Here is a 20,417-nt window from a genome sequence, read left to right on the forward strand (position 1 = left end):
GACTTGTTTGGTATTGATGATAATAATAAATCAGCTAGTTTTCTGTAAATATGTCTCCATTAGTTAGTTTTTTACTTTTCCCAATAGTTTTGAGGCTCAAAACTAAAGCTTTATCTGGGCTTTTCCCATTCGATTATCTTTCTAAGAGTGTGCCCTCTTTCTTGCAAGTGGAGATGAATGATCAAAAGCAACATTGATTTTATTTATTTATTTATTTATTTATTTATTTATTTATTTATTTATAACATTGATTTTAAAGAAAACCAGGATATTGTTTAAATGGTAATTTTTCAGTTTCGATCTTTTTTAGTTCATTCGCTAGCTTTTTTTTTCTGGCTTGCTTTTCTCTTAATTTGCAAGACATTTACTGTTTTTAGTGGGGACTGTTGAAATTTACTACAGGAATACTGGATTTGGCCTCAATATCTTTAGAATGTTTTCTTCACCCTAAGCTGTTTCCTCAAGTTTGTATTCTATTATCATTAGTCTTCTTGCATATTAATATGATTATGAAAGGAAAGATAATTAAGTATAGCTAGTAAGTATTACAGTGCTTCTGTTGAGAAGTTGGTTGTTTTTAGCTGTTTACTTGGAATTTCTCTTCAGTGCCAACAGACAGAAGATTAAATATTCTTGAACAAAGCAATCATGCACTTGTAATTGGAACACTTCATGCCAGCATTTCATTTCCCCAGATGTTCTCTGGAACACTTCTTGGAGGTATTTCTGCTCCCTCTCCATTCTTACCTCTGCCTGAGGAAAAAATGCTATAAACAGAAAGGCTTCATGAAGTGAATTGCTTGGAGAGAGGATTATGTAGATTGAGGACTGTAAAATCATCATTACCGAAAGCCAGGTTTTAGGTGAAATAGCTTTTTTTAAAGTTGGAAATTTGGAATGTGAAAGGAAGAAAACAGAATAGTGATGCAGAACATTCCAGTCAAGTGAAACTTCAGTTTGCTCCAGGATGCAGGAGACCTGTTTTGACTCAAGACAGAAAAAAGAAGAAGGGAGAGGGCAAATCAAACATGACCGAGTGGTAATAAAGTAAGGAAGCAAAATCATAGGAAACAACAGTCCATGAGAGCACAGTGAAGGACAGAAAGACTTGATATAGGCTGAATAGTTTGAAATATTTTGGGATTCCAGAATAAATGAACATTTTTAGCTTTAAACTTTTTGCTTTTATAAAGAACTACACCAAATGGAAATAAATAATCATATTTTCTCTATTTCTTATTCCCGATTATATTTTCTAGTCAGTGTCTCTTCTCTTTTTCCCTATTAAATTCCAGAATTTTGGAATTTTAGAAGGTATACCTCTAATCCTTGATTTATCAACTTGATTTATTACATTTATCAATTTGTGTATTGACTCCTTGAGATGAAAAATTAGGACTTAACACATACTATTGCTATCCTCATTTTCCTTTCCTCTTGTGTTTGATACGTATCCAGCTTAAAGTTTGCTATTGTTACCTTTGTAATTTTTACATATTTAAACCTTTGTTATCACTTTTTTCCTTTATTCCTCTCCCCACTTGCCCTACTCTGGCCAAAATCCTGTTTTCTTTTAGCTATACGTTATATTTTCAAGGTTGCTAATAATATTATGCCTACAAGCATAACTATCTTCTATACTTGGTCCATAGTTGAACTAAAATTCAAAATCAGTAGCATTTATATCATTATTATTATTTAAATATTGTTCACTATTTGGCCAAATTATATACTAAATTTACATTTCTGTCTCTATGAATCCCAGTATCATAATTTCTGGGTCACTCTCAAGAGAATATTCTTAAATACCAAGGTCACTGAGTGATTTTTTTCTTACTCTACTCTCTTTCCCTGTTTTCTAGTAATGACACATTTTATACTTCTGTCAGGTGTACAGTCCTCCCTCCCACTTATTTAATGTGACTTCTTTTTTTTCTCCCTCATATTATTTGCCATTATTGTGTCTTAATTAAAAGAGAATTTCTTCATGTTTTTTCTGTTGGATGTATTATTATTTATTTTTTTCTCTGAAATACTTTAGTCTTAGGGTCCTTTGTCCTCCTGTTGCAAACTGACTACTGGCTGGTTTGTTTAAAGTAGGCTCATGCCCAGCATGGAGCCCAACATGGGGCTTGAACTTGCAACCCTGAGATCAAGACCTGAGCTGAGATCCAAGAGTTGGATGCTTAGCCAACTGAGCCACCCAGGCCTCCCTACTCCCTTTTTGGTATTAGTTTATATGGATACAGAATTCTAGGTCAGAATTTTGAATATATATTGTTCTTTTAACATCAATAGCAATTAATGTCAATACATTTTTATTTTTACATCGATTGTTTCTAGAGAAATCTGAAGGGGATTCGATTCTGTTCTCTTTGTTGGACACCTAATTTTTTCCTATAAAAAGTTTTAAAGTTTTTTTTTCTTTATCTTTTGTATTCTAAAAATCATGTGAGTTTTCATTCCTTTCTGGTTAGTCCAGGTCCTCTGAAAAGCAAAACCCCAAGGTGGAAGTAGATGTTGAAGAGATTTATTGAGGGAGAACACCTATGAAAGATGAAGGGGAGAGAGTTCAGAATTAGGTAGAGAGAATCTTCAGATTGTGATTCAGATTGACATCTGTGGAAAGGAGAGAGGGAAGGAAGGAAGAATGGGTAGGCAGAGCAGATTTACGGTACAGTGCAGTCCCGGAAGAGCCTGCACTGCAGCCACGGCAGTTCCCAGGACAAGGATTGTCTGTTAGAGGAGTCCCTCACTGGGTAGGAATAGCTCTGCTCTAGTACCCTTACATGTTCTGTCCTTGGCTGGGAGCACCCCCAGGGAGAACCTGGTCTTGGCGTGAATGCAGAAGGTGCAGCAGCAAGAGACTGGGAGCTGGCTGTACTCAGCAGTTTCTCTCTTGAAGGTGGGATAGGATGGGGTACTCCTGGCTCCAACATTGTGGTAGGCACTTAAACTATGAAGATGTATGTCCTAAAACTGGGAAATTTTTTTCTTTGGTAAATTCCTTTTCTCCTTTTTCTCTCGTGATTTTCACCTTGCCGCCCCCCCCCCCCGCCCCTTTTTCCGTGGAAAATTTTGTCAACTATATTTTGTTCACGTAAAGTTTTTTTTTTTTTTTTTAGCAATCATTAATCTTTGAGAGCACTTTTTATTATATTTTATTCTATTTTCATAGATCTTGTTCTTTTTTGTATAGTGCTGATAATCTTGAATTTCTCCATAGTAAATTGGAGGTTTCTAATAGTGTTTCTCTGAATGATCTGCTTTCTCTAGGTTTAATAATTCTGTTTGCTTCACTTGGGCTTATTCTTCTTACATGCTTGGTCAGCCTTGAGTTCATGTTTAATGAAGATGAACTGGTTAGCTGATTCTAGCTTATATCTTTTTCTATGTAACAAGGATAGTTTTCTTGTTTGATTTCTTCCTGGGAAATCTTTGTGTTTGGGAGGGGGTAGGTGGTGGGAGATGGAGGGTGGGGTGGAGACAGAATCTGTGACTTGCAGGCTTTGGTGTGATGACTCTTAGGGAGCTGGCTGATTGAGTGTAGGCCCTTCAGATACCAGAATGAGAAGGCTTTCATCTAGGATATCACCATTCACACTAGAAGTTTTGTGTGTTCCAAACACTTGAAGGTCTTTAGGGAATTATCTCTCTAGTCTTTTAGCTGGAGGCAAATCCCACTCACTGCCTTGTTCTTGGGGTTGTGGCAGGGGAATGGTGGCACCAACATTTAGTTCTGCTAGCAGACCTTCAATCCATCTCCCTATTTTCACACTCATCCCTCAGTTCTATACATTGTATAGTAACTGGCTCTGAGCCCAGCTTCAGACTATCAGGCCTACTGACTTCCAGTTCCTGAAACAGATTCTAGGCCATAGCTTTCTTGACCTACTTTATCCTCCAATCTAATCCAGTCTGTTCCTCTGTCCTTCAAAAAATTTTGAAACTTCATTTCTTGGTGTCCTTTTTTGCTCTTTTTAGCATTACGGTGTTTATGTCTCTTGGCTCTTATGTCTATCACAGTGGGGCTTTGCGGGGCAGGTAAGTGCAAGTGCTTAGTCTGCCACTTATAAAGCTGAAGTTCTCTGTTGTTGCTGTTGTCACCATCTGGAAGGGTAATTAAAGGAGTAGGGCAAGGTTCAAGATCATGAACTGAGTATTATTTTGGACTGACAGGCAATAGGCTTGGACCTTTCAGGGAAGAATACTTCTTGGTCCTGGTTGGATAATTTTCCCTCCACTTTGATCTTCTGTTATTTTATTTTATTTTTATTTATTTTTAATATTGTGTTTATTTATTCATGATAGAGAGAGAGGCAGAGACATAAGCAGAGGGAGAAGCAGGCTCCCTGTGAGGAGCCCAATGTGAGACTCAATCCCAGGACTCCGGGATCACGCCCTGAGCCAAAAGCAGATGCTCAACCACTGAGCCACCCAGGCGTCCCTCTCTTCTAATCTCTCAGCTCCACTTTTCTCTGTCAGTTTCATTCCCATATACATTACCTGTCCATGTAGTTGCAGAATCTCTAGATTAACATGGATGGTATATTTAGTGTTCAAAATCTCAGGAAGGAAGAAAGCCCTTATTTTGCAATTTCAAGCAAAATTCCTGGAGACAGCTTTTACTTTTCTGACTTGGAGTAAAGTCCCATTTACAAACCAGTCCCTGGTGTCTGGGGCATGGGATCAGGAGCCCTCACCTGTGGTTGGACAGGATAAATCCCATCTGAATTACATGGAATACATTTTCTACTAGGAGAAGGGTTCTGTATGGATGGCTGAGCAGGCATAAATATTAGGGTCTGTCTTACCCAGAGGAACAGTCTTACCCCTCTTTTCTTAGAAAGCTAGGTTTTGTTTTTTTAAGGTTTCCAACTTACGTTGTGTGAAAAATGTAAAAAAATGTGAAGCATTTTTAGATGTCAGAGATTGTTTTGGCCTTAGTTCCTGTGACCATTCTACTTTGTTTCTGTTTTCCACTTATTTCACTTAGCATGATGCCCTCCAGGTTCATCTAAGTTGTGGCAAATGGGAAGATTTCCTTCTTTTTTGGGGCTGCAAAATATTCCGTTGTATTCGTTTCCATATTACAGTGTCTTGTAAATAATGTTGCAATGAACATTGGAGTGCAAGTATCTTTTTAAGCTACTGATTTTATCTCCTTTGTATATATACTTTGAAGTGGAGTTGCTGGATCATATACTAGTTCTGCTTTTAATTTTTTGAGAACTTTCATGTTATTTTTCCATAGCAGCTGTACTAGTTTACATTCCCATCAACAGTGTACAACTTTCCTATTATCTTTATCCTCACCAGCATTTGTTATCTTTTGAGGTAGATTAACAGGTGTGAGGTGGTATCTCATTGTGGTTTTGATTTGCATTTCCTTGATGATTAGTGATGTTGAACTAATCTGTTAGCCACTTGTATGTCTTTGGAGAAATGTCTCTTCAGATCCTCTGCCCATTTTTTAATTGGGTTTTTTGTCGTTGTTGTTGTTGTTGTTTTTGCTGTTGAGTTGTGTGAGTTCCTTGTATATTTTGTATATTAACCCCTTCTTAGGTAGGTGGTTTGCAAATATTTTCTCTCATCCTGTAAGTTGCCCTTTTATTTTGTTGATGGTTTCCTTTGCTGTGCATAAGCTTTTTAGTTTGATGTAGTTTTACTTATTTTTACTTTTGTTGCCTTTGCTTTGGTGTCAAATCTAAAATACTACAGGACCAGTATCAAGGAGCTTATCTCTACTGTGTTTTCTTCTAGAAGTTTTATGATTTCAGGTTTATGTACAAGTCTTTAGTCCATTTTGAGTTGATTTTTATGCATGGTAAAAGATAGAGGTCTAGTTTTACTCATTTGCATGTGAATATCCAGTTTTCCCATCACCATTTATTGAAGAGAAGGTCCTTTCTCCACTATATATTCTTGCTGCCTTTGTGGAAAATTAATTAATTAATTGACTATATATGGATGTGTTTATTTATGGGTTTGCTACTCTATTCTATTGGAATATGTGTTATTTGTATGCCAGTGCCATACTCATTTGGTTATTATAGCTTGGTAATACAGTTTGATGTCAGAAAGTGTGATGCTTCCAGCTTTGTTCTTTCTCAGGATTCCTTTGGCCATTTGGAATCTTTTGTGGTTCCATAGAAGTTTTAGGATTTTTCCCCCCTATTTATATGGAAAATGCCATTGGAATTTTGAATAGGAATTGCATTGAATCTGTAGATCACTCTGGAAGTATGGAGATTTTAACAACATTAATCTGAAAAAAATTAGTCTGAAGATTTTAGATCTGTTAATTTGATGATCCTTGGATTGCAAGATGTCAAATATAATCTGTTGATTTTACTAATTTAGTAGAAAACATGATGGAATCAGTCAAGTAATAATGTATTAACAGAAAACTTGATCAACCAGCCTTTAAAAAATTTCCTACATTTTTTGGGTCCACAACCATGGCTGAGATAATGTTTGTAAGGGGCCAAAATTATATATATATATAATTAACCTAGTCTTAATTTATATATATAAATTCCCAGGTAAGGAGACTTCTTAGTTTCCAGAAATGATTACAATTACAAGGTATAGTGACTGCTTTTATAGTTATCCTGCCTGTCTCTTGCTAGTAGGTAGGCTAACCGTATACCAACTCCACAATTTTTCTTATTAAAAATAAGAGTGAAATAAAATTATACACATAGATTATGTAGTGCATTTACATTTTCAGTGTCTTCTCTCTTTCTCTCACACACACACGCACACACACTTTATATGTGCTAGACATAAATTCATATACCTCCTGCATGAATTATTCTGTTGCTTTGTGATTCAGTAGAATTGGTGATACACACACACACACACACACTTGCTGAAATATACCAAGGGCAGTTAACACAATTCAAGAAATTCAGCAAGAATACTGGTATACGGGAGTATGGAACCTTAAAACTTAATATCTATATATTTGAAAAACTAAGTTGAAAAACTGTTGTATCCACCAAATAATATTTATTATAGTTGTAGTACTGAAGAGTGATGGAATTAAAGTCATATAATATAGGGATCCTGTCACCTGGGTTCAAATATTGCTCTACCACTGACAAATTTTATGACCTTGGACAAGATTCTTAACCTTTCTGTGCCTCCATTTGTTCATACGTGAAATGGGAGTGAAAGGTATTACAGGGTTGCCATGGGATTAAATAGAGTACTTTCTAAGAGAAGTGGTTAATCATTAAGTACATGTCATAATATTTCCTAGCTAATTTATTTAGTGTTTTCTCAGATAATTTCAGTAAAGTAAGTATTTTTTATTAAAGCCTATTCTTATTTTGTTTTATTTGAGAGAGAGAAAGCATTCAGTGGGGAAGGGTAGAGGGACAGGGAGAGCGTGTTTCAAGGAGACTCTATGCTGAGATTGGAGCCCAAAGCAGGGCTCAGTTTCATGACCCTGAGATCATGACCTGAGCTGAAGCCAAGATTTGGATGCTCAACTGACTGTGCCACCCAGGCGCCCCTAAAGTCCATTCTTTTAAACAGACTTTTAACTATCTTGTGTGAAAACCTTTCTAAAATGTATTAAATGTTCCATTAACTAATACAGATGTTCTGAAGATAACATTTTCCTATTGATTCAGGGTCATGACAAATATTTATCACTGCCACGTATTTCAAGCTTGTTTTAGGGCTATTTGACTGTTTCAAGTTCTCCACAAATGGCTTAATTTAATTATGTTCTTTTCAGATGTGTAAACTTCTATTTTTTCACAGTCACTCATTTCCTCCATGTCTAATCTATTGTGTTGAGAAACCAGATGAACAGGCTTATTAGAATTATGCTGAAAGTAAGAATAAGTGAGCTGAAAGGAAGCAGAAGTGGCTTTTCTGATGTGATGCCGTTAAGCATCAGTGCAGGGAATAAACTGTCCCCATAAGGGTTTTATACTTCTTTCTGGATCCTTGGCTACACTCCAAGTAGCTGAAGTGTTTTATACAATGCCTGTATTAGATAAGAATTACTCTGATGACAGTAGTACTTTAAATTGAAATATGATAGTGAAGATATTAAATAACTATTTAGAACTTTCCTACCTACAATTAACCTAGTCTTAAACTCTCAGTAGATATTTGAGCCTCTTTCTGCTTACTGTGATACAATCATCCATGAATGAATGACAGGCAATATTCTATCCTCCTCCCTCAGTCACATTTTAGACTCAAGCCAGGATCATGAAACAAGTCAGTCTGTAAACATGCATTTATTAGTAACTTGGATCATACTGACATTTTAAACTATATTTTTAAAATACAGGAAAGGATAATAGAATACTCTTACTTACTACCTAGATAGAGCAAACTTAACATTGACTATATTTTTTTTTCTGAGAAAAAAAAAGATGTCACAGATGCATTTGCCCTCGTGTCCGTACCAGTTCTTGCCCTCATGCCCCAAAGTGAGCACTCTTGTGAAGAGGATGTGAACGTTTTGTTTTCCCAGTTAAACGTATTTATGTACAATGTGATGGTTTATTTTTCCCGCCTTTAAAAAATGTACATCAGGGATCCCTGGGTGGCGCAGTGGTTTAGCGCCTGCCTTTGGCCCAGGGCGCGATCCTGGAGACCCGGGATCGAATCCCACGTCAGGCTCCCGGTGCATGGAGCCTGCTTCTCCCTCTGCCTGTGTCTCTGCCTCTCTCTCTCTCTCTGTGACTATCATAAATAAATAAAAATTTAAAAAAAAATTAAAAAAAAAAAATGTACATCAATAGGATCATTACATACATCCTTTAGCTGTTGGCTTTTTTCACTCAGCATTATTTTGAGATCATCCATATTAATAAATGTAAGTCTAGTTCTTTTTGACTGCTGTGTACTATCCCACTATGTGGATATGAGCACTAAATGCATTCTGTTACTAATGGAACTTAGGTTGCTGCTGATTTTTCATTGTAAATAATGTGGAAATAAGCATCTTAGTATTTATTTCTTCGTCACATAAGCACTAGTTCTCTAGAGCTGTGGTTTTCAAAGTGGGGTACATCTCCCAGAGTATGTGAAGAATTTCCAAATGGTATGCTTTGGGAAACTTCCCAGAATTTTACCTTTGGTGTGTATTCTCTTCCAGAACCATTCTTCTTAAAGGTGAACTTATGAAGAAGATGCAGATTCTCTTTCCTACCCTCACTTTTGCAATTACTTCTCCCATGTTACAAAAGGAACACATACCTTTATTGTGGTCCTAATCTTACTATGATGCATCATACTAGGGTATATAAACCTCTGGAACTCCAAAGAGACTATTTGAAATATTGGGCTCAGTGCTGAGAAAGTAAATAACTCTAATGATTTCTTTTAACTGAATGACTTATATATATATATTTTAAATAAAAACATTTTTTAGGTTTCTTTTTTTTTTAAGTGAGCTCTAATCCAACATGGGTCTTGAACTCATGACCCTGAGATCAAGAGTCACATGCTCTATAGACGGAGCCAGCCACTCACCCCTAAAATAATTTTTAATGATACTCCACTGTGTTTTTTTGATCTTAGGAGTTCAAAGATTGAGTGCCATTGCTGTAGCAAAAATCTTTGTCTTCCCATCTACTTATGGGAAAATGATGTTTCAGCCTTGTGTTTATAAGAATGAAAAATAGGTAATAGAATTGATGTTGGACCTGACTCATTTCAGGAGCAAGTAATACCCATCCATGGAATATGCAATAACTGGGGCAAAAAGAGAAAAGACCCAGCTACATTCATTTCACTTAGAGATGCAGTTCTGGGGTGCCTGGCTGACTTAGTTGGCAGGACATACAATTCTTGATCTTTGGGTTGTGAGTTCAAGACCCACATTGGGCCTAGAGCTTACTTAAGAAAAAAAAAAAAGGAATACATTTTATAATAAGTTTCTACTAATTTTAAGTTATATATTTTTGATCAATTATCACATTAAAAACTAAATGTAGGAGAAAAATTTTTAACACAGCTTTCTAAAATAAAAAAATTATATATTTTCAATTGTCTATATGTTTGTTGCAGAAAATAATCAGTGAAAGACTTATTAACAAAGATATATTTGTATAAAAAGCTCTGGGAATTTGTATAAAAAGCTCTGGGATAGTTGGAAAGATTACATAGCAGTCTGGGTCAAATCAGGGGACAGACCACACAGTACTTTAAACAGAAAATTTAATATAAAGAATTTTATGATAAAATAATTATAAGATACAAGGAAACTATATGGGCTCCTAGATCTGAGGGAGGGCCCTCATGGTAGGACAAGCTGGGAGGAGGCGGTTCAGCCCCTGGGACGGCAGAGACGTTGGCCGTCCATAGGTGCAAGTGGGAAGCAGGCAAACAGCAACCAGGGTGCAGTGGGAGTCCGGGCGATGGGGATGAAAGGCCTTCAGAGCCACTGTGTGGGCTGGGCAGCGGCAACCCCATGGTTGAGCCTTAGGATCATAGGGGCCGTATGCAGGTGCTCAGGGCAGGCAGTGGGAGCCCCGGTGTGAGTGCAGGCAGGAGACTTTCAAAGCATGTGGGCCATGCAGCAGCTCTAGTTTCCGTGTCAGGAGGGCTGAAGGAAGGTCAAGCCAAAGCCGCAAGGCCACAGAAGCACTGTGTCTGGGCCTGTGGTTACGGTAGACCCCACTGCAAGTGTCTACCCTCAGGCTGCCTACGCTGGCCTGCCTGGGAACCCTTCCTATGGCCTTACTAAAAAAATGTAACAGCGTGCTGACTTTAAAGGTATTCTGCTAACGGAGAATATATAATGAGCAGTGTGTTCAGAGCTGAGGCAGTAAATTGATAACTGATACAATATAAGCAGTTTAAGGAGGAAAATGAATGATGTAAAAATTTTCAAATGGTTAAGAGCTTATTGTAGTTTTTAAATGGATGAGTGGAAGTAGGTACTGAATTACAGCACATAGATCCTGTTATATACATTTTTAAAAATGATGTTTGTAGTTCATTTTAATTGTTGTTTATATCCACTAAGATTATACCCAGCTCTGTATGTTTAAGTTTTTTCAGACGGTAGGGTGATTCAAGTGAAAATTTATTCATATGTACCATCCATTTTCTTTTTACAACCAGCAGCTCAGGTTAGCTCGTATATTGTGGCAGAGTGATGCCTTTCGGGCTGAGTTCTGGGGTGGCTAGGAGCCCTGGCTGGTTGGAGCCAGGACTAGAGTGGAGCCAGGTAGGACAGTGTGCCCTGGATACGGTGTGGCCTCGGGCACTAACTACTTGCCCGTGAGATGCAGGGGTGCCATTATCCATCATAGGCAAGGAGTGTCTATGAGGCTGTGGGAGAAGAATGTCCCAGGTGTCCAAGGAGCAGGTAGGAAGCCTAGATGTGAAGTCCAGGATGTAGCTGGTTGACTGTGAGAGGCTTGGGGCCGAAGGGGCGGGAGGAGGGCTCCCTGCAGACTTCCAATTGCTTTTAAATAAATCAGGTCTTTCTGTCTGTTGGTGGCTGATCTGTGCTCCCGGGTGGCTAAACGAGCAGGACGGTTACGTGTGGGAGACTACAAATTAGAGCTTTGTCATTATTTTTGAAATACTGTAATGAAAAAAAATTACTTGAATTTGAAATTAATTCACATTATCAGAAATCTCAACTTTACATTTACCATGTTTAGAGCTTTTTTTACTTTTTTTTTTATTTGAGAGAGAGAGTGAGCAAGCAAGCAAGCCAGGGGAGGAGCAGAGGGAAAGAGAGAAGAGGCTTCCTTACTGAGCCAGCAAGCTGCACGCAGGGCCCTGGGATCATGACCTGAGCCAAAGTCAAGTCAGATGCTTAATCGATTGAGCCACCCAGGTTCCCCTAGAGCTGTTAAAGTATAATTTCAGCAGCATAAATTTTTGAATGGTTGTGAAAAAAAAAGTTTGCAAATTACCTTTTTGTAGAGTGTTTCTCATTGGTGGCAATATTAAAAGTTTGGAGAGGTTATCAGTTAAAACAAGATTTTATTTGAAAGTTCTATACAAATTTAGTATTTCCCCCAATCCTCTGCAATTTTGTCTCATCAATTATATAATAAACAAAACAATGATGTTTCCCCTGCAGTTTTTTCCGGTTTACACTAGTATGCTGTACAATATTTTCTGTATGTGTCAGGACATGATAAAGGTTGGGAAGCACTGATACAATGTAGTTTGATGCTTGCATATTATTCACCCCTGCTTGTGTGTTACTCCCTTAGCACCACTTTATGTTACTGACTTCATAAAGATCCCATCTGATGCATGCCACAAGCCCCCAGCCAGTTAGTTTCTGAATCTGTGCATTTAGCCATAAGCACACTGTCCTTCCCCAAGACCCAACCCCACTAACTCCATACGTCTTTATTCCTAGGGTGGTAGGGGAAATGGGGAAATGTTTTTAGCTATGTAAAACTCATACAGTTTAGTAAGCTATGTGTTGAAGGGTTTTTATTTAATACAGTTATTCAAAGATGATCTTGTAGAGATTTCTGAGCTGTTAGGCCAACATTTAAATCTTTTAGTGAAGAATCAGTTTTAGATAACCAAGTCCAATCTCTAATGTTGCAGATGAGGAACCTGAATGTCAAGGGAGAGTTGGCTTCTGAAAGATTAGAGTCAGAGCTTAGAGTCTACTAAAACAGATGCTGAGCCTCCCCGTTTAGAGCTTTACTGTACCAACCTTCATTTATATGCTTGTCATATACGTTAATAGACTTTCTTTTTTCATACATTTTGGGTACTATTTTTGTATTTTAAGTACATAAACATGTTGATTCACTCAAAAGACTGAGATATGCTCAGGAAACAAGGAAGCAGTAGGTTTAATGACAACTGCTTGTGAACAGATTATTCCAAGATGAGGCAGTGTCTGGAAGAAGAGTCAGTGTCTGGAATGATTAAGGAAAAATAAATGAAGGAATAGAGCCATTTTCAATCTCATAAATGACAGCTGTTTGTCTCAACAACCAAGAATAGAGATTACAAAGCCAAACTAAAGCAAAATAGGGGTTCATGAACTGTTTAATACTGGTATAATGAAGTATTTTTATATCTAGTATAGGAATTGTAAAAAGTTCTCATAGTCTATAAATTGTGTTCTACACTGTATCAATCATGTTCTAAATACATAATGCACTTGGGGTTTGTGCTAACCAGTGTACCTTTTGCTTTTAAGCTTGTATTTTGCCAAAGTTAGTTAAAATTAAAACCCTTCAAACTATTTAACCTAAGACTTAAAACAAGATTTATTTGTTTGAGAGAGAGATAGAGTGAGCGAGTGAACAGGGGGAGGGGAAGAGGGAGAAAGAAGTGTGAGTGTGGAGCCTGACTCAGGGCTCGATCTCATGACCCTGAGATCACAACGTGAGCTGAAACCAAGAGTCGGATGTTTAACTGACTGTGCCACCCAGGCGCCCCTAACCTAAGACTTTCTATGAAATATCCCAAACTGAAGATTTGCCGCACCAGACTACAATAGTAGCTAACATGATTACGCATGATACAAGGATTTTTACAGTTTTTAACACTAAAAGTTTTCATGCTTTGTATACAATAAAATATATTACAATGATCACTTTTTAATGCTTTATTCATTGATTAAAAGAATATACATTTAACATAAACCATACAACATCAGTCATCAGGTCAAACATTCAGCTGGTTTCCTTACAGTTTCTGTCAGGATTTATTTTATCTGATCACATTTATAAGATAAAATCTCACCACATCTGGCATTTACACACACTGTGCCAGTGGATTCACACTACTGATGTACATATAAAATCCTCATGGTATGTGCTCACTGGAGACAAAACAGTGCACACCTGTCAAAAGGTCATTTTAATATAAGATGGTAAAACCATTTGTAAAATACATATAAACTTTTTCCATAAATAGAATCATATCTGGACATCTGTTGCATAAATTGTGTTTCCAAAGCTTACAATAGAGCAGCCAGGTCTCAGCACTGCTGGGCACCCACGTTGGCTACTTACTTTATTATTGCAGACTGTCCTTTAACATTAAATGCACAACATTCGTACCACTTAAAACTGGGGTCAGGTGGAAGTCTCACAGAGACCACGTCTGTACCGCGGTTGCCCTGAAACAGTTAAGTCGGCTTTTAAAGCCTCTCAGATATAACAAGGTTTTAAAACATACTTCATGGAATGTTCTTCATGTATCATAGCAGCTCATACCTGTGATAGAACAAGCTTTCAGTTTTTCCTTTCTTTCCTTTACATTCACTATTCACAGTGAAACAGGTGCATGGTTTTTTTTTCTTTTTTTTTGTTTTGTTTTTTCAGAGTTCTGAGGTTGCTGACTGAGCCACAGCACAGCTGTGTACCACAGGTCGAAATTCGACCTTAAATATTACAATCTAGCAGTATCTGGCTGGCCAGAGTGGGCCGGCCCCTGCCAGCATGTGGGCACTTCTTCAGTTAAGTCTATTCTTTGGCAGCTGACACGCGCGCTGACAGAGAAAAATCCAGTGACTTGTTGCTAGGAATTTCACGACTAATGTTTGTTTGCAAGCATGTGTGTTTACAACTCTGTTTTTTGATTTTCTTTTAAGGAGGTTTACCCTGGAATATAGTTTCTTCCTCCACTATTTGAAATCTGGGCTAAAAAGCTAACTTGAATGTATAATGTAATTGATAAATAAAATTATGTCAGATATAGTTTTAAAAAAGTCTAATAATTTGAATATTCATGTTTATGTAAATGTATTTTTTTTAAAAAGGATTAAGCAGTGTTCTAACCTAGTACTATACAAAATTCAGAATGGTAATTGGTGATATCAACTATTATATATGTAATGAAAGTAAAAGTCTTGGCTTTTCTGTTAACGAGAACTCATTTGGGATCATACTATCCTCCCTTCTTCCATTTCAATTAAAAATTAATGAAATGCTATCAGGATGCATGAATGCGGTGCATTGCATACAAATCCACCAGGCTATGGATATATATCTATATGTATAAAAATATTTTGGCTCCTGAGCTCTGAACTCTGACACACAAAGAATAAAAACATCAAAAGGCAGAGTAACTCAGTGAAAAATAAAGTTAGCCAGCAACCTCAGACAACCTTCGGTTGTATATCCTTAAGGTATGATAACAAGTCCATTAACCGTGAAAGCCCTACACATTGTCACTTTGAACTTCTAAACCAATACCCGACTACGTTCTTTGATCAAGAAGTAGAATACACATATATAATTCTATAAAGCTAATACTGATTAAACACAGCACAAAGGGATTAATTCACACTACTGGAAAAAAAAAAACATAATAGGACCCTACTTGCATATGTAACCACAGGAATTGTACATTTAAAAAAAAAGCTAAATGTCTTCGCTGAAGCTTTGCATCTCTCTGTAAAAATGACGATTTGGTTCAGTGAAGACACTGAGTGATTCGATGTCCATGACCGCGTGCCAAGGTTGACCCAGGCCCAGGGATACCTGCTCAATAAGGTTATGCACTGGATCCACATCCTGGTCGGCCAGTTCACCTTGGTCAAAATCAATGCTTTCTTCAGTGACTTCAAGTACTTTTAGATCAGAGCCACGAAGACGAGCAATGGCAATGAGGTTGTGCGCCCACACTGTGTAACCTTCAAAATAAAGAGAAGACAAGCACTGTCATTCCCTTGCTTTTTTATTTTGTCCATTTGATAAGTTAGTCTTTTCCACAAGCTTATATTTCACTTAACACTTTGGTCCTTTTCCTTTAAAATTATACTGAGATTGGAAAAGGAAGTATGATTGTTTAGCTCAGAAAACGAAAACAAAAATGAAGTTTGATATTGTTTCTTACAATATCACTGTGGGTGGTGAACTGGTAGGTGCTGTAATCCTTTTCTGGTATCAGTGCATTAAGTAAGACTGAAGCCATTTAAAGTAAAACTTTGTAGCTTTGGATATTGCTGTATCATAAAAACACATTTTTATTTCATACATATGTATCCATTAACAAAACATAGGAAACTTATTTTTAGTTAGTAAAAAATCCTCTCTACCACAATGTTACACAGTCCAAAGTTAAGAAGTGACACTTTAAACTGCTGATTGCCAACAGAAAATATGTAAGGTATAATTATTCTGGAAAGGAATAAAGGGGGGTACAGGGGCTTTAGCTGTATCCAACATCTTATTTCTTAAAAGAAAAAAAACCAAGCTTATATTGGCTGAAATTAACCTTTAAATAACCTGACATTTCTTTATCCTGTAAAAAAAATCTCTATTTTATTACCTTCAGTATTGATCTATCTTTGCTGCTACCTCTGATGACTGGCCAAATTACAATGCAAATCTTGAAAAGCAAGACACACACTTTCCTGCACTGATTCAGGCTAAAAAATTAATTTCAAAAATAAGGAAACCAGCTAATAAAGAGAGCTTAAGACACTCATATAGTCTATCTTGCATTCTGTAAATGTCTTACATATTCTAGGAATGGAAGCAAAATGTTCTTCTAACTTGTCAGAATAGTTAATATTAAGACGAAAAGGTACCAGTAAGAAAAAAAGCATACACCCAATCAATGGAAGCATTGTTTAAAAAAATATTATACAAATTAATATGCTAATATCTAGAATCTAGAAAATGAGGCAGCAAGAAAAATCCTACTTTCTCTTCCTTCTGTATTGTGTGTGTGTTTTTTTTGTAAGATTTATTTATTTATTCATGAGAGACACAGACTATGGTAGAGGGAGAAGCAGGCTTCTTGCAGGGAGCCCGATGCGGGACTTGATCCCAGATTCTGGGATCATGACCCTAGCTGAAGGCAGGTGCCCAACTGTGGAGCCACCCAGGTGTCCCTTCTGTATTGTGTTTTAAGAGATCTCGTGATTAGAGGAAGAAATACATCTACTGCAAGTACATACATATATTTTCTTAGATAGATAAATTAATTTTAAATGCCATTCTCATGAAATACCATCAATCACATGGTGGAAGCCAGAAGCCAGAGCAGAACACTTAAGAGTAGAAATATGACTTTCTATTTTAAGTGGTATATCTTATTAACATCAAAAAGTATAAAAACCTGCATTTCAACTTGTTATGAGATTACTCACCACTATAAATGTTAGTGCTATCTTTTTTACTGGTTTATAATGTTTTAGATGTAAAATAAATAACAAATTGAACTGAACAAAAATCACCTACCATGAATTGCCAGAAGAGAGAGCTTTGTGCACCTCCATGCTAGTAAAACCAATGGATCTTCATTTCGGTTGTCACTAAGATCTGGAAAACCAGATGTGTCAATCACATCATTCATTAATATAAAATGAGTGAGGAACTTATCATACTGCCTGGATATAAGATCAACAATAGCTCCCGAAACACAAGTGATGTAGCTGTCAAAATGAATCCTCTCTAGTGGTATACTGGGTTTAAGAATCTTTAACATATCTTCACTCTTGATATCAAAGGCCATTATGTAGACCCGAAGGCCGGTGCTCTTTCGTGCCAAGGCTTTCCAATGTTCATCGTTTGGCATGTTGTCCAGAGACTTGTGCATCACGGAAACATTGTGGACCAGGAGAGACAGTCGCTGCAAAGGCACATGGTTGCTATCGGTTAAGACTCTTGCCATTTCAGCTGTGAAGTCACAGAAATCCAGGGCAAGTGAGCGCAGATTCACAAATCGCTCCAGTTCGACTGTGGTGATAAGGGTGCTGTTACCAGGAATATTGTTGTCCAGCAAGCTCAGGTGCTCCATGGTGTTGGCAATAGAGTTTGAGAGAGATGACAGTGATGTTGGGGTTACTATTTCCAGCATAAACCCACAGGACAGCCATTTCAGTTGCCTACTATTACTCAGTATTTCTTCAAACAGTTGCTGAATTCTGTAAGGAAAACACATGCCACAATGATCCCATTAACATTTAGCACTAATCTTTTAGCACTGACTTTTGAAACTAGGCAATGAAATGGCATACAAATGCTGAGATCCATGTTCTCTCAGTTAATTTCAATCCAGCCCACAAGTAATATTATCATATATACCATTAAAATTCACATTAAAATATAATGAATAAACTGTATTAAACACAGAAAAATGTGTTCTTCACCCAAGGAAAGCAGCATTTGCACCATTATGGTAGAAAAAAATTGATGATATACAGTTTATATTACAGTGAAGGTAAGTAGAGAAATTACAGTTTTAAATAGCAATAATTACCCAGCAAATTCTTTGATTCGTCTTAAAGATTTATCATGTGGCATAGCATATTTCATAGTTAAAACATTTCCAATTTACAGGACATAGATTCTTTTTAGAAAAAAATTACTCTTCTGATTGTATCTTACAATTTCTCAGAAAAATTATTAATATAAGCCCCCTTCCACTAACTATAAAACTTACTGTTTAATTTTTTTGCCATCGGGATCCACCTTGTTGAGGTATGTATTTGACAAACTTCCTTGCTGTTGTAGAACACTTATGTCTCCAAAAAGGCTAAACTTCTGGAGGTTCCTACAAGAAAAGTAATTTAAAATGACTGTCTAACTAAATAATATATAAAAATATAAATATTAAAAATAGAAATGTAGAAGGGGGTATCTAGAAAAGTTTCTACCTTATAACTCACTTAGAATCCAATTCAGTACTTTCAGATTGCTTTTTACATACAATGAAAAGCAACATAATACAGGAGAAATAGCAAAAGCTTTACAGAATGAGGACTGAGGTATAAAGCTTAGTTCAGGAACTCAGTATTTTAATGACCATGGAAAAATGTTCATGCATTCTCTGATTTTATTTAGCTGTCTGTATTCTCTTGCATGTAACTGAACTTCTTTGAGATAGTTGTTCTGAATTGTCAGGCAATTTCCTTGAGGTTGGTTACTGGAGCTTTATTAGTTTCCTTTGGTGGTTCCATGTTTGCCTGATTTTTAATGATGTATGTAGCCTTGAATTGGTGTCTGCATTTGGAGGAACAAATACCTCTTCTGATTTTTATAGACAGGTTTCTGTAGGTAAAGATCTCCTCCTATTGGGTCTCTAGACTGATGAGATTGCCTCCAGGACCACAGTCAAGTTGGGCTGAAGCCAGGTCACAAGCTGCTGCTGGGCCCACACTGGGGTCTATGATGTGTAGACCCCATTACCAGACACCTGGACAGGTGTGGATCCTGTCCGGTCTCTTGGTGGACAGGACTGCCTCTGAGTCCTTGGTCAGTAGAGCTGATGCTGGGACAAAGGTCTGCTATTAGGCCCGCAGACAGCTGGCGTGTTACTAGGTGTGTGGGCAGGGGTAGTTCCTGCCAGGGCTCTGGGAGGGCTCCTGTTCTGCCATGGGATGGGCCTCAGGGACGGTAGGAGTGCCCAGGATTGCAGCAGAGAGGGGCTAGAACTGAGTGTTAGGATTGTTTCAGGGTCCACAGCTGGAACCAGATGCTGCAGGCCTGTCTCCGGGTGCACTGACAGGTATGCCATCTGCCGGGTTTCTAGATGTTGCATCAACCATGGCTGAGTGAGGACGGAGTTGGTTCACAGGGCTGCTTCAGGATCCAGTTAGACCAATGTTGGCAGGTCTGCCCTGGGGCACAAATAGGTGTCTCCCAACAGGTTCCTGTGCAAATAGGAATGCTCTTGAATCACACTTGTATACAAAACTGAATTTTGTATTCCCTTGATTAAAAATTCCTAAGGGATCACACCCCTAACTGGCTACAAGAAAAAGGCAAATGGCTTGATAAAATGAGGTCCTTCAAAATATGGTTCAAAAAAGCTACTCTGGGGCTACTTACTAATTTTTAAATGTAGTATCTTTCCCTCTCCTGGTCTGCCTGGTAAACCTCTATTCAGCTTTCTATATCTGAATGCCACATATTCTATTAAAGCCTTTTCTGAGGCAATCCTCTCAGCCTCTGAAGATTTAGCCATTCCATGGGACTTTGTAAAATGCTTTTATTAAACTGTAATATGCTTTACTATGATTTGTTATCTCTCTCATGAGAGAGGTAAACTGTTTCTTATAAGTACCTAGAAATACTTTTTGACACAAAATAGGTTCAATGAGTATTTGCTAAACAAATGAATATTTGGGAAGGTAAGTTCAAGAGTTACCTAAATATAGAAATAGTAATCAAGACCATAATATAAATGAGAACAATAGGAAATAGATACATAAGGGGAGGGGGCCTGGGATAGATTTTGGAAAGATAATCACATCATATGGAGAACTATTTTAAGGGTAATGTTTTTAATCAATTAAAAAAATAAGTTTCCTTCTAGATAGATCTTCTATGTAAAGGGAAATTAAAGATTAGGGGTATTGACAGCTATTCCAAATAATTATGTCCTTCATTACTTTGTTTTTCCTATCAGGAGTTCTTTTATGAAATAGAGAACTAAATCTGCCTTAAAATAAAAGGTTAGCACAACAAAGGGCTTAGAACACT

At 37.3% G+C, this 20,417-nt stretch overlaps 1 protein-coding gene across 1 annotated transcript in view; it reads right to left on the reverse strand.

Annotated features, from left to right (window-relative positions):
* Positions 1-13,567: 13,567 nt before the first annotated feature.
* The window catches only part of FBXO33 (F-box protein 33), a 33,529-nt gene continuing 26,679 nt past the window's right edge, over positions 13,568-20,417 (reverse strand). The window contains exons 2-4 of the mRNA XM_077909136.1: positions 18,376-18,486; positions 17,172-17,857; positions 13,568-15,616 (exon numbers count right to left, since the gene is read on the reverse strand). Coding sequence (XP_077765262.1) covers positions 15,345-15,616; positions 17,172-17,857; positions 18,376-18,486 — 1,069 coding nt within the window. The 3' untranslated portion in view covers positions 13,568-15,344. The remainder of the gene's footprint in view (positions 15,617-17,171; positions 17,858-18,375; positions 18,487-20,417) is intronic.

Source organism: Canis aureus, chromosome 9 (genome assembly GCF_053574225.1).
Source record: "Canis aureus isolate CA01 chromosome 9, VMU_Caureus_v.1.0, whole genome shotgun sequence".
Taxonomy (NCBI): Eukaryota; Metazoa; Chordata; class Mammalia; order Carnivora; family Canidae; genus Canis; species Canis aureus.